The 21,141-nt window shown below is 36.4% G+C and overlaps 1 protein-coding gene across 6 annotated transcripts in view; it reads left to right on the forward strand.

Annotated features, from left to right (window-relative positions):
* The window catches only part of ST3GAL6 (ST3 beta-galactoside alpha-2,3-sialyltransferase 6), a 61,716-nt gene that overhangs the window by 33,479 nt on the left and 7,096 nt on the right, over positions 1–21,141 (forward strand). For 4 of the 6 annotated variants that reach the window (XM_081302616.1, XM_081302618.1, XM_081302615.1 and 1 more), the window contains exons 3-7: positions 2,269–2,368; positions 4,706–4,783; positions 9,425–9,528; positions 10,792–10,855; positions 20,339–20,434. In XM_081302616.1, coding sequence (XP_081158742.1) covers positions 2,280–2,368; positions 4,706–4,783; positions 9,425–9,528; positions 10,792–10,855; positions 20,339–20,434 — 431 coding nt within the window. In that variant the 5' untranslated portion in view covers positions 2,269–2,279. Of the gene's footprint in view, positions 1–2,268; positions 2,369–4,478; positions 4,537–4,705; positions 4,784–9,424; positions 9,529–10,791; positions 10,856–20,338; positions 20,435–21,141 lie in introns of those variants that run through there. The other 2 variants (XM_081302617.1, XM_081302619.1) reach the window with 2 other exon arrangements.

The raw sequence follows: 21,141 nt of genomic DNA on the forward strand, positions 1-21,141 counted from the left end.
AATTTTAATTACAGAACTCATTTATTTATGTTAGCTTTTTCCTGTGAACAAGCAGAGGAACCATACATGTTTATCACAAGGATATCCTGACTGACCCTGGTCTACTTTGCAATTTGAATATCAAAGCTTTAAATTGGCCATGAAATACTAGAGAGTAGCCAAGCTTCCTACTTTAAAAAAATTTTTTTTCAGGTGTTACATGTAATGGTTCTTCAAGAGTAGGTTCATTTTACTTTTGAAGGAAAAAGAATGCTCTCTCACACTTATTTGTTTTCAGTTAAACCACATTTTTACTGAATGAAAAACAACAAAACAAAAACCTTACCCATAACTCCATGCTCTGTAATACATAGATTGCCCAAAGAGTATGTTTTGGGGGTTAGATATATGAATTTTAAATGCTGACTTTTAAAATCTTGGCCTTTATACATTTTCTTATCTTAGATAGAAATAAAATTTGCAGATACTGATAAGTTGCATCCTTGTTGGATATTTACATAAATGATATTATTCCTAGTAGAAATATAAATGCTTAATTTGAACAATTTAAGCAAGTTGTTGGTTGACTATTTTGGCCAATGATAAATTGTCTTCCAGGACAGTGTAATAATCCAATGAGGTAGAGGGTGTGCTCTCACTTGCAAATATGTGAGGACGCTTGGGTTGCAAGAAGCAAACTGGTTTACCTAAGGCCACCCAAGCTTCATGTGCAGTGGGACTGTGAATCGTGTCTTCTGATCTCCAGATAATATTAATTCTTCACAAGAATCATGTCTACTAAATTAGAAGTATGTGCAAACTGAAGTTTGTTCCTTTAATTTATTTGTTTATTTGCTTTCTCCTGACATAGCATTCATTTCTAACTAATGTATAATAGTGGCATACGGGAGTGGTGGCTGCACAGAACAGTAGCTAACAGCAAGAGAGGAGTCAGAGAAATCTCAGCCAAATAATTATTGCAGCTTAGGACTGCTTAGCAATTAAGCCCACACCCTGATTAGCTCCAGAGGGTAACAACTCTAAAATGCCTAGCACAAATATAATGTTTGTTAAGATTATCTTGTGTCACCAAGAAAAGCTCAAATTATATTTAGTGTATTCCACTTAAAAAGACAAGGAAGTGGTTTACATTTTTCAGTTGAACTTATTTTTTTCCATATTGTTATGGGTGCATTACAACTGTACATAATGGTGGGATTCGTTGTTATGTATTTAAACAAACACAATTGCACTTGAACTTATTTACCATTGAAAGTGTGTCAACATTATGTTATTTGGAAATGTATCCAACCAAACTCCCACTTCCTATTCTGCATCGCTGTAATTGAGATTAACAGATATGGATAGGAGTTAGAATAGAGACACATATAATTGTTTAGATGAACTATAAACTAGGTAAGGAAGGCAGAGAAATAGCATAGCTATTTAAAGTCACATGCACTAAAATAGAAGATTTATTATGAAACCATATATCAAATTTGTCTTTTGCATTTAATTACATATGAAAGTGGGAGTTTTTCATTTCCATTTTTGAAGCAAAGAGTAGGGGATTAGACAAATGTGTTAGAGTGGTTTATAAAAAATTTATTCTATGAGGGTTTTTTCCACTTACATTCTAGAAATAAATGTGTTCAGATTTTTGTCTGCACATGTGCAGTGAACTATACCAATTCATTACCAAAAATAAGCAAGAAATCAGGTCAATATACCTGTGTAGAAAAATTGGTTGTCTAAATGTACATAAAAATTGAGGATGTCAGAAACATTTTTCAGTAGATGTTTACCCTCAGGTTTTTCAAAATTAGAAAGACCCATGAAAATTATAAGGTATGACATTTAAAAGCCATTTTAAGCTCTGAAAACATGTAATACTTATTCACATCTTAAGGCATATATTCACTTTATATTGAGAAGGAGAAAATGGATATTCAATGTTTCTGAAAAAAATTTGATATAGACATGTATAAAATTTTGTTCTGAAGGAACTTTTCTTTCTAACTTAAGAAAGTTTTAGGTAAGTCCCTAGTTTTGAATCCATTAACTGTTTATTGGTTTAAACACATACCATATTGTATTGATTAGCTGATAAGAGGAGAAGCAGAAAAAATATTCTCATTCTGCACATTGAATATTTTCAGATTTACAAATCTACATTGTTTTCTTCTGTTCCCCTTATGTATATTTATTTGCTGTGACTTTATATTTGAAATATTGTAAAAAACTTTCTAACATTCTTCCCATTTCTTTGGACTTTGTCTTGTATTTCAGGTGGGCCAGCCATGAGAGGGTACCTCGTGGCCATATTCCTCAGTGCTGTTTTTCTCTATTATGTACTGCATTGTATATTGTGGGGAACAAATGTTTATGGGTAAGTTTCATTTTTGCTACTTAAACATAATTCCCAAACTAGACTTTCATACAAACTTACTCCTCAAATTATAGTAGAGGGACTAAAGCATTGTAATATTTTGTATCTTTTCTAAGTTTCCATTAAAATTTGGGGTCTAACCATTCCAGTATCCTATAGATTAGTATCTAACAATTTGAAAATTTATAAATAACACTACATTTTACTGACTCTCCAGTGAAGCAGTAGTGGTAGCAATCTTTGGGACATAATATTTGCATTTATACAATAGTTCATCTCCTTGAATTAATAGAGTAATTCTTAGTCTCAGTGGCATTTGACTTTTAGGGCCTAAAATGCTTAGATAAGAGATTGTTCATAAAATGTAAACACTACATTTGGTTTTATTTGTTTAAAAGTATTTGATGAATGATGATATATGTATTTTTAAAAATAACTTTGACTTGATAATATCAACCCCCAAACTTTGAAGAGGCACAGATAACTTTACTTTAGAAAATCTCCATAAGTAAGTTTTATCCTTCTCCCCTTTGTCAGTCCTGTGGCTAGGAATAAAGTTTTGATGACCTTTAAATCCTAAATGGAGAGCAACACAAAATCAACTCAAAATACACTCCATGGCAACTTGCTGTCTTAGACAGAGGAGTATTTTTTTTTTTGTCAATTTTTCAATTCTAGGTCTTAGAGCTTAGATTATGCTTCTAGCTTATGCTTACTAGATAAAAATATTAATGGTTCTATAACTAATTTCTATAACTAACTAATTGGAAAACAATTACAGTGCTTTTCTTGGAAGGAAGTTAGGCAAATGGCTACTGAAAAAAACAAAAACAATAACAATGCCCCTGGGCTAGAGAGCTCTGAGGTCTATTATCCATTCCATGATGATTACCCAACAGTGGTCTCTCCCTCCATCTCTGTCATATCCTTTCTATCCCACTCTTAGTAGTCAAAGACAAAAAACAGAGAAAACAAAAACCTATTAAATTGTTACTTTCCTCTCGATCCTATTATTTGTCACAGGGGAAAGGACAAAATAATAAAAAGGGTCAAATACAACACAGTCTTTTGTCATCTAACTTGAGGTGTATCCAAACTAAGCAAACACATTCTTACAATCATAGAAAGTACCCAGGGGAGTTATCTCAAAAGTGTGTGTGTGCACCATGAACTTGATTCCTTCAAAAAATATTTAAGATGGTAATTGTTTTTGCTTTAACAGACACCCAAAGTTTGACTTTGCAATATCCTAAAGTAGTTTGTTTTCGGTTTTAATGACCTTTGAAGTCTAATAATATATATCCCATTTTCCTCTAAATGTAAGTCAGGGTTTGTGGCCTGATGTGCTGTTCTACCATATTTATGTTTGTATCTTTCTTATTTGTTAATCAAAGGGTCCTTGCCATTTGTGGTACTCAACAAAAGATGTTTCCCTGCATAAGGACTTTATGAGCTTTTTAGTTCAGAAACCTATTTCAATATTTTAAATGTAAAATCTTCTAACAATGGAGATTTTGTATTTAAATATAGAAAATTATGTTTATCCATAAATGGGTGAGTCTGTTTCTTTCAGTTTGAATCCTGTTGATTATAGAAGAAAATTGATTATTTTTATAGCATTTCTTCACATTGTTGATAATTGTCAGTTAGGTTTTTATATTAAGCTATTTTATTCTTTCCCAGCTAGTCTGGATCCTGCTACCCTCCACCCCTTTGGTTCATTTTCATTGTTGTTCTCTGTCATGTTTCACAATACCCTTTTAAATTTCGGAGACAAGTACTCCATTCAGGAGTCACACAAGGGCCTAACCTGTGCCAAGAATAGAGAAGCATTAGATAAGATTCCAAATGCTGTGATTTATGGAGTCCCCAGGATCACCAGGCAAAAAGCCTATTGAAACTGCTCAGGTCAGGTGTCTTTGTGATGTTCCCTGTTGGTAGGCGGCCCTAGATGTGGCACGATAGATGATAATCATGTCCTTGGAGTGAGTTTGGTTTCTCTGGCTCTTGAGAGAGTCTAAAAATGGAGCATGGTTTTAGCTTCTACCACGGTAACCCTATCCCTTCTCTGAGAGTCCTTTGACTCACTGCTCTTTGAACCACTTCTTGGGTTGCTAGTCACCTTGGCCTTTTCCACACTCCCTTGCCTTATACTTGAAGATCCTCAAGTGTGTATGGGACTTGGAGAGGGTCAGACCTCAGGGCTGCAGGGTGGATTTTGACCCCCTGCCCAATAGCCTGTCAGTGGTGGCAATGAGCAGGCTCCTGGGCATTTGGCTTCCTTTTGGGCATGCTTCCAGGTCCTGCTTTCTGACAGACACTATTTTTGTCTTCTAGGGTACCACCTATAGAAATGAAGCACCGAAATAAGATCCAGCCTTGTTTATCAAAGCCAGCTTTTGCATCTCTCTTGAGGTAAAAATAAATAGACAAAATAGAGTGTTTAAAAAAAAAACCTGTGGCATACAAAATGTTCATGTTTGCAATTGTTTTCAACACTGGTTTACAATTTTTTTTTCATACAAATCTTAAGAGTGTAAGGTGGGCACACCATAGTTAAGGAAGAGCTTGAATATCCTGTCTCTTTTCTGTGCTTTTAGTCAGAGCTCTGCACATATTTTAAGAAAAGGCACCAAAGAACTCAATCAGACCAGTATTCTTTCCACACAACTAAGATTAGAGAGGTGTTATTTAGGTTTGGTCATAAAAATGATAAGTATTCTTTAGGTTGTATTTCCCCTACCTTGTTCCCAAGCTATTTTCACTCTTATTATTTTGTGGTTTCTTCTTTGCCTCTAAGTCAAACTTTACGATTAGAAATTTTGGTCCTTGTTCTGTGAAATACCTGCGTTTTTCTCGTCTCCTCCTGTTTGAACAAAAGCAGACAGTGTCCCAGATAAGTGGTAGCTTCTCAAGCTCCAAGAAAGGTCTTTGGTTCCTCCACCTCTGCCATTAATTCTACATTGCTTTCATCAAGGAAAGCTGGAAATAAATATGCAGGAGGGAATCTAGTTTGTATATGTCCAACTCCCCAATGGCAAAAAGGAAATGGAAAATTCTTCAGGCTGCCCCTAAAAATTCTGAAAAGGAGAATCAGATTCCTGAAGAGGTAGGAAGCAGTGGCTTAGGAAAAGCAAAGAGGACAGTATGACCTTTGCAACTTGACCACACAGATGATGAAAAAGAATAGGACTTATTCATTGTCTTTGAATGATGTCTCCTGTTTACTCTGGTTTTCTAATGTGTACATTTGCATATATATGTTTATTCAATAAGCTTTGTTGAATAGGCATTTAATTTTAAAAGTGAGGCTAAAGTTTATTCAAAAACAAGTTATGAAATTGGAGAATTTGTAAAAATTACAGTTGCTTAGGTTAATATTCAATTTAATACAGTATATTGGTTCTTTTACCTATTATAAAGCTTTTTGTTCTTGCTAACATTAAATTAATGCATAATGTCCTATTTACTAATGTCCTGTGTTTGAGATTTGCTTAAGTCTTTATACTGATGCCATTTATATTGACATCTGGGCATTGAAATGATGCTATGCTTTTATTTCCTAAATTTTAAAAACCAGAGTTAGAGCTTTGCACATTAAAAAAATCATATTAATTAAACTTAATTTCTGTAATTTTTCAGAGAGGGATCCAAAGATATTACCTTGCAAAATTTTGGATGGATAGGGAAAAAGTCAAGGACAATTTAGCCTTGAGAGTTTAGACAATTGATAATCAAAGTTTCTAAAGCAATAAAAAGACAAAATACTAAATATTTTGAATCAGGAAATAAGATTCCATAAACCACATTAATAGGGAGAAATTTTTCTTGGCTATGTATTTGATTTAACATCATAATGTATTACCCTTTGCACCTATACTTTTAAAGTTGGAAATCAATAAAGCATGACAGGCCAATCATGCCATAAGTGCAGAGCTGTGGAAAGTCCTTAGCATTTTCACTACATTTTTCACTTAACCAGTTGTATAACTGAAGAAGTTAAAACTGATGTTCTTGCTTTCCTAGCACTTTCTGATTACTAACAAACTATCAGTTTTCAAAATTAACCATGTTTTAACAGGCATGTTTTTCTGAAATTTTAAATAAGAGTACTTATTTTCACAATAAAAAATATTTTCCCCGACTTTTACTCACTTTTAGTAAATGGCATAGAATGCAAATAATAATTAATCTATATGCAATGTAAATAATGACTTTTTTTGTAGTTGTCAGGATTTTCAAAGTGCTTTTTTTTATACACACATGTACTTCTGTGTATCTTGACTTTGATAGATTGCTGATCAAAAGTCTTCTAGATAATAAAAAAATAAGAGACATAAATAATCATGTTTAATTGTATAAAATGGATATAAAATCTTTAGCATTTTTTCATTAAGCATCCCAGAATTCAGAATTTCTTTTACTATATTATGTGACTATGTCTTCCCATTACTGGTTCTTAACCTTTGGGGCCACAGACCCTTAGAAATCAGTCAGCTCTGAAAAACTGAAGATACGTACAAATGTTTTGTACATGATTACATGCAATGGCTGTTTGTAGTCTTTCCATGGATGTATGTCCAGGTTGGGCCACTACAAAACTAGAAGAGTGTGTTTATGCTTTTTGACTATGACTCATAATAAAGACATTTCACTTGAACACAGTACACATATGTATTTATAATAAGAAAAAAACCAATATTTTACCCTTACTATCCAAGATATACTGTGTTCTGTTCTGTTCATATTTTTTGAAATATGCTGATCATTACTCCAAAAATTGATTTCATAAGCCACATATAGGTGGCAGATAATAAGTTAATATGCTACTCTAGAATCAAGGTACTCTATAACTTTAATTTTAAAAATGGATATTTACATCTTGAGAAAACCCCAAAAGGTTAGATAAAGTGTGTATACAAAGTACATATGTTCAGCAGGTATGTAAGTCTGTCATCTAAGGGAAAAGTAGATTTGTACTTGTCAGGTGAGCATTTCTCTGAGCATAGTCCCCTAGAGCTTGCCATTTTCTCAGAAAGAGAGGAATTATTAGTATCAATCAGGAAGTTGCACATAGAAACTTGGAGTGTTATAATGTGGACACCTTTCTTTAGAATTCAGTTTGCACATGGATTTCAGCTTCATCATGTGCAGGCTAGTGACCCCAGATGAGTTACTTCACTTTTCATACCTTTAGTTTCTTCACCTACATTGACTAATGCACTTTACCTGCCCTGCCAGGCTTTTCACCAATAACTGTCATGAAAATATAATGTAATCAATATGTTGTAATATAATATTATATACTGTAGTATATATTTATATGTACAATATATATACAATGTATCATATGTTACAGTGTATATACACTCTAATATATACAATGTGACAATTACAATAAGTAGTCATTACTCTGTACATAGATTATTAATTATTTGCATTCTATGTAGTTCACTAAAAGTCAGTAAAAGGGAAAATTTCTAATCAATGTGATATCATACAATGTGACATGTAACACAGTATATGTGATATGATGCACTGCAATATATACAATGTAATATAATTATTACAGATAAAGCTAATACTTATTGAGTCCCTGATATGTCTGAAATATGATATCAAACAAGTATTTCACTTAGAAATAAATAAAAGTCACCTAGTACAAGGTCCAACTGGAAACAGACATTAGTCATTAGTTAGCATCAGTGTTACTATTGCTAATTCCAAGCAACAGTCTTTTATTGGTGCAGTTAACTAGGGTTCAATTTTCCAAGGAAGACTGGGAAGCTCAGGAGCCTTCTCTCAAGGTTAAATCAGGTGACCTGACATTTCCTCTTCCCAAGGCAGATCCTAGGCTTAAGATCAACACTGATATAGAAATGACATTTGCAGGTTGACTGGCTCTTGAGACTGCTATCACTATCACAGCTGAATCTGGGACATCATACCTGGAGCAGAGAGGACTGGTTTCACCTACTTTCTTTCCCCTGAATGCAGTGTCATTTTGTAATTCAGCTCTGAAAACATTAAGCTCCTTTGACTTGCTCTTGAGTGACAAAACCAGGATAAAATTGAGGCTGTGTTACTCTTATTGAGTGTTACATTTTGTCATGCAGCCCTGTGAAGCCCCTGTATCACTCTGATCTCCAACTGCAATTTTTAGAATTGCACAAAACTCATGATGTGGCAGGAGAGATGGTGGCAGGTGTGGGACTGTGGTTAGGATTAGCTATATTTGTCCTGCAGCGTGTAAGTACCAGCCAGTCCTTCTGCTGGGTGAAAACAGCATTTTAATATGAACTTTAAGATCCTTTCAAAAATCTCATTTTTTTTCTGATTCATAAGAATCTCAAAAGATTGATTTGGAGGGCTGGGGAAGTACTTCAGTGGTAGAGCTTGCCTAGCTTGCACAAAGCCCTTGGTCCAATCCCCAGCACAGGGAAAAAAAATGAAATTTATTTAATCACTTTGTTAAATATGCTAAACTCTGTGTCAGGCACTAAAAATAAGAAAAACAGAGGCTATTCCTATGCTGATCAAGCTTTCTCTCTTGTCCAGAGAGTTGGGGGTTGCCTTCAATGCAAAGCAGGCAGTAAGAAGATGAATGCCCACATTCTTGTTCTTGGGTAAATCTTAATTTAATAATATTAGGGAAGAGTTACATTCTAGCCTCATCTACTTTTTAATATGTTTTTACAGCTGAGACAACAACATACAAATGGTCCTTTTAACATTTAGGAATGACTTAGTATCAGTACCTTTATTACTTCCCTTTGTTCCTTTCTGGCTATTCTTTGATTGCTTGGTGCTGTTTTAAAATTTTGTTTTCACCTCCACTGTAACAAAATTTTGTTCTCAGTACTTGGAAAGTGTTTCCATTCCAGTGTGTAGCTCCACTGCATATTCCATTCTATGTAATATCTAATAATGTCTTACATAAAAGATTTTAAAAATACAACTTCAGTTACATGCTATGGTTATTTTCAGTAGTTGTCTGAAAAGCCTGCCAATATAGAATGCTCTTTCATAATCAGTTTTTTTTTCCCTTTCTTCCAGGTTTCCTCAGATTCACCCCTTTTTGTGTGTGTCTGATTTTAGGAATACTGCTATAGTCACTGGTAGTGATCAGTTTTATTTGCCCTATGGGACAAAAAGATCAGGTCAGTAGCAGTATTCTGAACCTTTCCTGTTAAGTTTGAGTCCTCTTTGATGAGAACCACATGTTTGTATAATTCCAAGGCATTTTAATCTTTCTGCCTCCTAATGATTCCTAAGGGATACAACTGGGGGGATGGGATGAAGGGAATTATATTTTAAAACAGAAATATCCCTTGCTTTTGAGTTAAGTAATTAAGATGGTAGATTTTTGTTGTTGAGATGCTGTGTTTTACTTTTGTTCTGCCACAGGGTGACTCCTATGAGTTCTATACCTTACTTTATTCCAATTTAGAATTAGTAGGAGGGGCTGAGGATATAACTAAGTGGTAGAGTGCTTGTCAACATGTGTGAGTCCCTGGATTCAATCCCCAGTACCCACCTTCCCATAAAAAGAATTAACAGGATAACCCTGGATGTTAACTTCTTTCCTGTCTCCCCATTTCACCTCTTTTACCTGATTTGTTTTGTTTATTTCATCAGGAAGTTTTAGCTTCTTGATCAGCCTTTTAATTTAACCAGTGGGTATTTCACGTTTGCTAAATTTAGAGGGAATTATTCCATCTCCTAATGACAAAGCACTTTTGCTTCTGCTCATTGAGAACTGATTGGCCATACAAGCTTTAAGTTCTAGATTTTTGGGAGACCTTAAATACCCAAGAAGTGGGGCTGGGGTTGTGGCTCAGTAGAGCACTTGCCTAGCAAGTGTGAGGGTTGATTCTCAGCAGCACATATAAATAAATGAATAAAATAAAGGTCCATTAACATCTAATTTTTACACACACACACACACACACACATAAAACCAAAGAGTTGACAGGCCTATGCTTTTGTGAGTCAGATTTTATTTTTTTTGACTGATTCTGCTTATTTTTGTTTGATTGTTTTGTTTATTTGTATTTTTAAAATATTTTGCAGAGAATTTGAGAATTGGTTTAAACTTACTCTTGGTTTTAATTTTAATGTCAGTTTCAGAATCATCAGATACTGTTAAATTTTTAATTACTTTTTATGATTGCTTTCAGGTTAAGCATCTTATTTCTTTCTGGGGTTTTGGTGAGGTACATTTAGAGCATTACCATTTTGAATGTGCTTATGGAGTAGTGTGAGGGTGATTGAGTTGTATCATTAATTTTTCACACATTAAACCCCCAGATGTGGCCTTACCAGTTGGAAATAGGTTTGGGGGGTAGTGAGCAAGGTGGCTTATTAGTTACCTGAGAAGTCATGATTATCTTCTTACTCATAACATTCCATTTCTTTTCTAGAGGCATATTTTAAACTTGCTCTTTCAAAACTGCAGAGTTGTGATCTCTTCGATGAGTTTGACAAGTGAGTTTATTTCCTTGCTTCTCTTTGACTTTTAGCTAAGATGGTTCAAAAGATGTACCCAGTGATGTATGTATTTACTCAGGAAAATTCCATAGCACCTGTGTATAATTGAAGCCTTCTTCTGTCCTTTTTCTCCACTACCTCAACAACATGTGCTACTTTTTTTTTCCTTTTCCTGTTTTTGATAATAGCCAACTGATAATATTGTGACTGGGTGGAAAGGAATATCTAGTTCTGATTTGTAATTCCTTAATGGCTAATGATGCTGAACAGTGTTTCAGTATTTATTGGCCATTTGTACTTCATTTGAAAAGCATTTATTCAGCTCATTTGTCCATTTATCAATTGGATCACTTGTTCTTTTTGGCTTAATTTTTTGAGTTCTTTGTATATCCTAGATATTAATCCTCTGTCAGGTAGTAACTGACAAGTAGTTTGTATTTTTGTTCTTATTACACTTGAAATAAATGAACTACTAACTCAATTTAGAAGTACATAACTGAATTTGCAAGTTTTAATGATGAGCAGTGCTCATACTAAGCCAGGACATTTTTAACCCATGGTCACCTTTTCTAAGGTGTTTCTACTTAAGAATTAATGCATACTGTTCATGGGTTGTTTCCCATACCCTCCCACGTGTCATCCTAACCTCTTTTGTTTCTCTTGTTAAAAAGATTGACTATTGGATATTGGAAGATTTGAAGGAAGCAGACAGCTTGCTTAGATATATGTTTTTTGACTACAGAGGTTTTAGTTTTTAGAAAATTCTGTTACTAAGATAACCCTGTACAAATTGAATTTCCAAAGATAGACTTGTTGGCAGGTGGGCCCATTTCATAAGGTTTAAGCCATATTTTAGAATTTGGCTGGTGGGCTAACATGAAAATGTGGGTGGTTTAAAAATGTCAGATGTCTATTAAACATGGGACAATGACAGAATTTCCCTTCTTGCCCAAGAGAACGGATTTGCTGGATGTGCTATTTGGTGGGTGCAGAAGACAGCTGTAGTGGGCCAGGAAGTGAAAATGAGATAGAGTTTACACAATGGAGCTGCAGGAGCAGTGTTAGATTTTGTTAAGGTCTGTCTTTTTTTTTTTATGTTGGGGACCCAGATTATTGAAGTGTATATTATGTAATATAATTGATTGATTTTTTTGTTTTTTTTAATTATTTTTATTATAATTAATAACCAATTAATTGTATAAATTAATGGGTTTTGCTGTGTTTTTTCCATAGTGCAAAATATTGAACTTTGATCTTGTCTATACTCCTTACCTCCTCATTCCTACCACCCTTCTCCCTGCTCCTGACCCATCCCCCAATCCCTAATAGTCCCTTTCTATGTTCAAGTCATCATTTTTGTTTGTTCTGTTTCTCTGTAAGTTTCCACATATGAGAGAAAACATGAGATACTTGTTTTTCTTTGTCTGGCTTATTCCACTTAACATGAAGTCTTTCAGTTCTATGCTCCTGCAATGAAAGGATTTCATTATTCTTTATGGCTAAAATTGTGTATATATATCTATATATTCCATTGTGTGTGTGTATATATATATATCTTTTTTTAATCCAGTCATCTTTTCATAGCTGATTCTATATCTCGGCTACAATTAGCACAAGAATGCAGGTATCTCTTTTCTGTGCTGACATCATTTCCTTTGGAGATATATATATATATACACACACATACATACACACACATACCCAGGAATGGGATAGCTGGATCATATGGGTAGTTCTATTTTTAGTTTTTTTAAGGAACCTTCATACTGTTTTCCATAGTGGTCATTAATTTATATTCCCACCAAGAGTGTGCAAGGTTTCCTCTTATTCTACAACCTCACCAAAATTTGTTACTTTTTCTTTTTTTTTTTTTTTTTTTTTTTTTTTTGGTAATAGCCATTATGATTGGGGGCAAGATAGAATCTCAATGTAGTTTTGACTTACGTTTCCTAGATGGTTAAAGATTTTTCATATAGTGGTTTGTACTCACTCTTTTGTGAGGTGTCTTTTAAGATCATGTGCACATTTATTAGTTGGATTACTTGTTTTTGTTAAGTTTTTTGAGTCCCTTATATATCCTGGATATTAGTGCTTTGATGAGTAGCAGGCAAAGATTTTTCTCCCATTCTGCAGGCTGTCTCTTCACTCTGCTGATTGTTTCCTTTGCTGTGCAGCTTTTTAATTTGATGTAATCCCATTTGTTAACTGTTGCCTTTGTTTTTGGACGGTTGGAGTCCTACCTAGGAAATCATTGCTTGTACCAAGACCTTGAAGTGTTTTCCCTGTGTTTTCTTTTAGTAGTTTCAAAGTTTTAGCTTATATATTAAGGTCTTTGATGCATTCTGAATTAATTTTTGTTCATGGTAAGAGATTATGCTCTAGTTTCAGTCTTTTACATGTGAATATCCAGTTCTCCCAGCACCACTTGTTGAAGTGCTGCTCTCTTCCCGTTGTGTGTCTGTGGCCCCTTCATTGAGAATCACTTGGCTGAAGATTCTGGGTTCCTCTTCTCTTTCTGTTGTCTGCTTTTATGCCAATACCATGCTGTTTTGTAACAGTGGCTCTGTAGTATGTTTTGAAATCTGCTATCATGATGCCTTCAGCATTGTTCTCTTTTCTCAGGATTGTTTTTGCTACATGGAGTCTTTTGTTTCCATATGAATTTTAGACTTTGTTCTAGTTCTGTGAAAAATGTCATTGAGGATCACATTGAATCTGTAGACTGGGTAGAATGTCCATTTCGACAATATTGATTCTTCTAATTGGTGATCATGAAAGGTTTTCCCTCTTCTAATGTATTCAATTTCTTTCTTCAGTGTTTTATAATTTTCATTGTAGAAGTCTTTTATTTCCTTAATTATATTTATTCCTACATATCTTATTTTATGTAGCTATTATGAATGTACTCACTTTCCTGATTTATTTCTCAGTGAATTGGTGTATACAAAAGCTACTGACTTTTATTGATGTATAAAAAAGCGACTGACTTTTGTATGTTGATTTTGTATCTTGCTACTTTGTTGAATTGGTTTATCAGTTCTAAAAGTATTTGATGGAGTCCTCCTGATTTTTCTATGTACAGAATCATGATCTGTAAACAAAGATAGCTGGACTTCCTCCTTTCCTCTGTGTTTGCCTTTTCTTTCTTTCTCTTGCCTGAGTGCTCTGGATAGATTTCTTTACTATATTGAATAAGAGTGGTGAGAGTAATATTAGGTATATTATTAGGTATATCAGTTTTTTCCCATTCAGTATGATTTTGGCTATCAATCTAATTTCTTATTTAAAACTATGCTATTCATTTCATTTCAATTTTGATTGCATATCAACAGAAACCATTTACATATATTTCTACCTAATATTTTATATAGCTCTCATTTATAGATCTTTGTTTTGTACAGACCTTTGGCATATGTGCGTTGGCTCAATTCTCTAGTTTCACAAACAGAGAAACCAAGGCAAGGCAAACATGCAGTTTGTTATAGCTGGTAAGTGTCAAAGCTAGGATGTGAACCTAGATGACTCTAACTCCAGTGCCTGAATTAGTTAAGAGTGATAATGGCTATTCCTTAAATATTTTCAGCAAGTTATCTGCAAGTATTTATAGTCTTTGGTTCTGTAAATGTAAACTCCTGTTAGATTATTGAGGGTGTATGACTGGTAGTTCTATTTTTGCCTTGTTTTATCATAGAACTAAACTATGCTTTATTTAGCTGTTTTCTCCCACAGGCGTTCAGCCACTTGTGTGTGCCTCGGCCAGACTATTTCCTTCCTTCTTGCTGACTTGGTCTTCTATTCCCTTCCCTTTCTCCTCTTTGTCACTGGGAGTGCCTCCACTCTCCACCACCAGCCTGTGTCCATTTCTTCTGCTCAAGTAATTTCCCTATATTTTATATTCCCTCCATACTCTAGAATGATTCAGACATTTCTGTGGTTATTTTAAGTCTGAGTCCTTTAAGATTCTACCAGGTACAAGTGCTAGTTTTGTTCAGAATCTCAAACAGAATGCCTGGTGTTCTTAGTTGGGATAGATTCTGTGAATGAGAAAACTTGAAATATAGTTCTCATAGTTTTCACATACATGAAGTCTACAAAATGTTGCAGGGCTAACTCAACAGTTCTGTGATCATCAGGGCTAAGGCTTCTTCTCTGGTCTGTGGCTTCTCCTAGGGTCTAATATAATAGCTGGAGTTCTGCCAGTCACATCTGCATTTCTGCCAGCAGGGAGGAGGAAGGGAAGAGGGGCATGACCCCACCCTTTAAACTTGCCTCCCTCTTTAACGACATCTCACAGAAATCACATTTTAACACTTAATTGCATCTTCCTATTTCCATATTCATGATACCAAAGTGAAAGCTTGAAATCAGCCATGGTGGGAGTATTTACACCATGAGGCTTGGCAAATGCTACAAACCAGAGCTTCCTCCTTTGCCCCCCGCCCCTAGAATTGGTTGCTAAATATTTACTAGAAACCACTAATGATATCCCATTGGGTGGGAGTCAGGCGCAAGCCAACACCTAGCTGGAAGGTAGACTGGAAAATATTGCTTGTATTCCAGGTAACTGTGTACCCACCTTTAAATTTGTAAGGAACAGGGAAACCTGATTAATGACAGACAATTAACTATTTTTATCAGTATGTTCCATCATTTCCATGGTTCCCGTTTGTTTCTGTGCCACTCTGAGGATTCTGAAGTCAATTAATAACTCTGCTCTGTAATAACTAAGCTCACCTGCTGCTACTGATGATGATGATTTTTCATAGATTCAGGTTCCTCTTTCCCAAAGTACATCTAACATGAGACTACTATGTTTAATGAAATTCACTATAGATGGAGACTATTTTAAAGGAATTATAGTACAGAAGAGGAATAATTAAAGTATGCCAATATTCCAAAGCCATGAGCCTTCCTTGTTATCCATGTTGCTCCCTGGCACCAGCCTGCACCCTGGTCCCAGGGGGAGTATATCCTCCCCCAGTTAGAAGCAACAGAAACATTAGCTTAAAAATCTCAGCTCCCACAAAAATGTTCAAGTTATATCCTCACCCTCATCCACCAGCATTGCATTCTGAAAGTGTACCAGATTTTAAGAAGACTTCTTTAGTTCTGCAGCATAGATGGTTATACAATAATTACCCATAAATATCTTACCTGTGTCAAGCACCTATGTCAAGTCTGTTGCCTGCTAAATGGATGATGATTTGTAAAAGCTACCTGGTTGCTCACTCAAGCAGAATCTATTATGTCAGCCTCAGCCAAACAGGGTAAGATTGGTTACCATTCAAGGCAGGAGCATGCTCTTAGAAGACTTTTTTAAAAAAATTAGACATCAGCAATGTATTTGTTAATGAGAGTCCTAATGCTTTAAGGACTCCCAATGTCTGAATCTTTAATGTCCTGCTGTTTTGCAAGGCTTCTTTATTCCACAGCCTTTTGGCCAGAGACAGAACTTGAGGGTAAGAAGAAATTGTGACATCCCCAGAGTGAGTCATGCATGGTGAAGGTGCTAGTTCAGCCATTATTTGTTTTCTAACATTGCTGTGGTCAGTTGTTACATAAAGATATAGAAACTGTGGTACACATCATCAGAGGAAAATGATGACATCCAAAGTATTAACAACATTCATGAAACTTCACTAAAAGGAAAATTGAGATCACAGAGGTCAGATCACTAGGTAAAGTTCCCCGAAGTACTAAGTGGGGGAGCCAGAATGAGGAGCTAGACCTCCAGCTCTAGTTCCCTGTACGGCATTTTAGGTTCTTCAGGATGCAAATAATAGTTTCCTAACCAAAACTCATTTGAACATTTATTATTGTATGTATTGCATAAATATGTGGTTTCAGATTTGCAGATTTATGGTCCCAGTTTTCAGGGTGCCCTGCTTCTACCTGGGGGCAGCCAGTTCACACACACACAGTTGTCTGAATGATGCTTCCTAGATTTGGACTGCCTGCTGCCTGAACATAGAATGACTGTGGTAGTGAGATTGAATTAGCAGCTCTGTGATGTTAGGGCTCTAGGGTAGCATTCCTGGGGCTCTTCTTTCCTTGCAAGGTGGCTATAGCTACTGTAACTGTATGTCACCACATGTGAAAAGTCTAGGCAGAAAGGAAGGGGCAGGTGAAAACAAAGTGTTCTGCTCAGACTTTTTTTTTTTTTTTTATGCTGGGGCAAAATCTCTTTGGAAATCATTTAACAGACTTTCCTAGTCTCTTATTGCCCAGGGATGAGTCACATGGCTATCTCTAGGCCAGCTATTTACAGAGGAAATAAGCTCACCAAGGTAGGCTTCTGAATGCACAGCTCTGCTATCTGGCACGCAGGATGAAGTTCATTTGAAACATGACTAACAGCATCCGCCATCCAGTGTTAACACTGAAGTTGGAGTGATGTGCTTTAATACATATTATGCTGCCAAAGGGAAAGCATTCAGAAAAGAAGACATATCATGAATGATTTGACATGGGCAACTCAAATTTCTTTCCTCTATATTGTCCTCTGCCTAGCTTCCCTCTGCTGGCTTTGCCTGACTGTATGGGAAACATGCCTTTCACCTGAGGGAAGTGTAATATTTTACCGCTGCTGTTCAGCAGCTTTTTGGATTTTCCATTAACAGGTAACAGGCACTCTGGAATTATTTTGTTTTCTGGGTGAGCAGCTCGAGGCATGTGCATTTCCCAATCGGTTCTCAAGTTGAAGTAACAGGTACCTGCTTTATTTTAGACAAGAATGAGAAAAATGACCTCCACACACTTATGTAGCATGTGAATTCACTGAAAAGGTTTCCTTTCAAAGGCATTGACCAGTTTTTCTTAGTGTAAGGGTCCTTCCTCTCTTCTACCTGTCCCCTTTGAAGTTGACAGAGAAGAAAGCAGAAAGTGAAATTCCTAAAAATGTGGCAACATTAAAGTGTGAAGAGTCTTTGGATTGGAAGTTTCCTGAAGTGAGAGAGTGTCTGTGTGATTTCATTTTTCATAAGTCCTTGAATCTGCTGAGACCATAAGCAGGAGGAGGTTGAGAGGCTGAGCACAAGGAATGAGGCGCTTTAGGTAGCTAGTCCTGGAAGATCCTGGGAAAGAGATCTGCTTTCAGTCCTAGACTCCCCTTTTACTCTTGGCTAGAGGCAAATCAGTAGGGTCTATGGGAGGAGGTCCAGGACCTGGAGCTTGAGGGAGACCAGTGATGTGGCATATGTAGTACAACAGATGGTATGTAATATGACAGATGCCCCTTGGTTAAGCCTGAGATTATGATGCCAAACATTACCTAGGACTTAATGACCATCTGCAATCTAGTCTGATAGAGGGGAAACTTCTGTAAATATTAAGATTCAACCCATCAGTTCATTGCTAAGCGACAAAATGGAACTGGCCATGTCTGAGATTGAGACAAGTTATTTCTGGGGTCAACTTTAGAGATAAGATTTGTGGGTCATAAGTCCTTTGTTGGAGTCCCCTGGGAGTATGCTGGTGGCCTTGACCCTGTGTATTTGGTGTAGATGGTGGCAGCCAGCTTCTTGGCAGATTGGGGACTGTAAGCCAGGATGGATGCTGGAGCCCCTGGGGTGCCTGGGCTCAGGACAAGGCAACCCTTCCTTTGTCAAAGGAGTGGCCTCTGACCCTCATTGGAAGGAGAGGTTTAGAATGGGTACCATAATTATAGATATTCTTCTGCTATCTCTGTGAGGTTAGTTATCTCCCTGGGAAGACCCGTTGTTTCCGTCTTATTTGTTTTCAGCTGTCCCCTTCCCAGTGGGGAGATAGAGCCAGCCTCAGGAGGTTCAGCCTCTAATTTCCACTAAACTGACCCCGATGTTAGGAAAGGCCAAGCAAACAGTGAGCATGGGAATTTCCCCTGTCATAAAGCATTCACGGGATGGACCTGGTGAGGATAATGACAATGATAGAGAGAGGACAGTTCTCAATACTCAACAATGTTCCCCTTTCAGTCATGGCCCTAAGTAGTGAGCCTTTGATAAACTTGGCTTCCAGGGATTGGGAACTAAAGTCACACTTGCTGATAAAGCATCTAGAGATAGGTTAGTTCCTTAGTTAAGAAGAGATGTAAACAAACACACCTCTAGAACACTCTGTGACAGGTGACATGTCCATGATGTGTGGTTTTGGACATTGTCTTTCAGATGGTCTCCCACCCCAAAGCCCTGCTATAAAACTGGTGCTTCTTGTCTTTGTCCGAGACACTGCTTTAGACATGACTCATTAATATTTGAGAGCTGAGGACTCCCATTAAAATGTGCTAAGTGTTTTTAAAATATTAGCATTAAAATTTATAAAAAAATTAGATGAGGGATACAAATTCTATGTAAGAAAGGTAGCTTGTGAATGTAAGGGATGTGTACATTCTCTTCTTAACTTGCCCAGTGCCAGGCTCTTTTTAAATAATCTACAGCATTTGTTCAATTTTGCCGCTCATTAATTTCCTAAACACTTTAAGGTCATGAGTTCAACTGATCTGCTGGTTTCATGGTTCTCAGAGAAACACATTTTCTAAATTTAGACTTCCCATATCATTAGGTCCCTGGGAAGACAGCTTCAAAAGCCTTCCCTTCTGTAGTTTTGCTCCCTAGAGAAGGATTTTATTTGTTCATTTGTCTAGTTGGCTAGTGGTAAGGCCTAGTTGGTGGTGGCCTAGTTGGCTAGGAGGCAGATGGGCCAAGGCCATGTGTTCTGAGAGCCAACAGGATACAATCTGTGGTTCTCGGCTGATGCTAGCCAGCAGTAGGAAGTCCCCCTTTGTGGCCTAGTTTAAAGCTCTTTGCCAGGAACATAGAGTGCACTTGTAGTTTGTTTGGGTTAAGCTCCAAGGACCAGTCCATGTTTGGGAAATTGAAGTAAGAATGGGCAGAGTACAGAGGCTGCCCTTTCCCCACCAGAATCCATCATCTGCTTTGTCACTCGTGAGATGCAACACAAAACCAGAGATAGAATCTCAGAGGAATGGGTAACACTGGCAAAACATGTACATAATGTAAAACACACTGGCATCAATAACAACATGCAGAACTCCAAGTGGAGGGGTCTATTGTCCTCTAATTTTGTATCTAAATGCGAGTACCACCTCTTGGAAGTGCAACTTGGAATTGTTATATGTTTTTGAACCTATTTCTCCATTTATATAATGGGAATATTTGGCTTATGTATCTCCCTGAGTGGTTATAAGAATCAGATGAGAAATTGGGCTGCTGAGAGGTATTTGTTGACAATGATCATACACTGTTCCTATAGAATATTACTTCTTGAATCATATATATATGTATGTGTATACATATATAAACGTATCTATATCTATCTGTATATACACATATGTATAAACGTATCTACACCTATAAGTAACAATTGGTTCCTTTTCTACTTGTGAAATTTGGCATAGGGTTCCTAACAGTAGGAAAAGGTTCTTGGAATCACCCCATTCTATAAAAGATCGCTTAATCTCTGACTTGTCTGTTTGCCCAACAGGGTGCCATGTAAAAGGTGTGTGGTGGTGGGCAATGGAGGAGTTTTGAAGAATAAGAGCTTAGGAGAGAAAATCGACTCCTATGATGTAATAATAAGGTAAATATATTGCCAACCTAGAATTGAAGATAATATGGCTTCCTACTTTAGGCAGCTGTGTTTTAAAAGTTGCTTCAATTTGTTTATGTACTTGATTACACAACTTTCTCACTCAGTTACTTTGGCTATAGTAAGGCCTACATTTCTAGTCACTGACTTAGCAAATATTTATTAGGTCCTTTTAATATTCCAGGTACAGTTTTAGCTGCAGGAGAGATAGCAGTGGATAAGAATAGTGCTTTTATTCCCTGTGGGGCTTACATTCTGATGGAAGGAAGAAAACAATAATTATATGAGAAAATGTATTAAGTGTCATATATCCAATTAGAAAAAGATCACAGAGAATGGTTGAGTGGTACTTGGGAATGGGTGACCATATTAAGGAGGATCTTGGTGACCATATAGGACCAGCCATATGAAAGTTAAGGAAGAGCAATCCAGACAGAGACTGTTTACTTTAGATCCTCAGGATAGGATCCTGTGTTTGAGTAAGCAGCAAAGTTTGAGGGCAGCAAGCTCGGGTGTGATCAGAGGCTAAAGAGGTGGCAAGGAGCAGGCTGTGTGGGATTTTGTACTCTAGGATTAAAAGCTTGGATTTTAAGTATACCAGGAAGCTTTTGAAGGTTAAGCAAGAGAGGAATGCATTTGAGTTCTTTAAGTTGCTACATTCAAGTAGGAGATGATGGTTGGGTCAGAACAGAAGAAGG

This window comes from Spermophilus citellus (genome assembly GCF_964194105.1).
Source record: "Spermophilus citellus genome assembly, chromosome: 7".
In the NCBI taxonomy this organism is placed as follows: domain Eukaryota; kingdom Metazoa; phylum Chordata; class Mammalia; order Rodentia; family Sciuridae; genus Spermophilus; species Spermophilus citellus.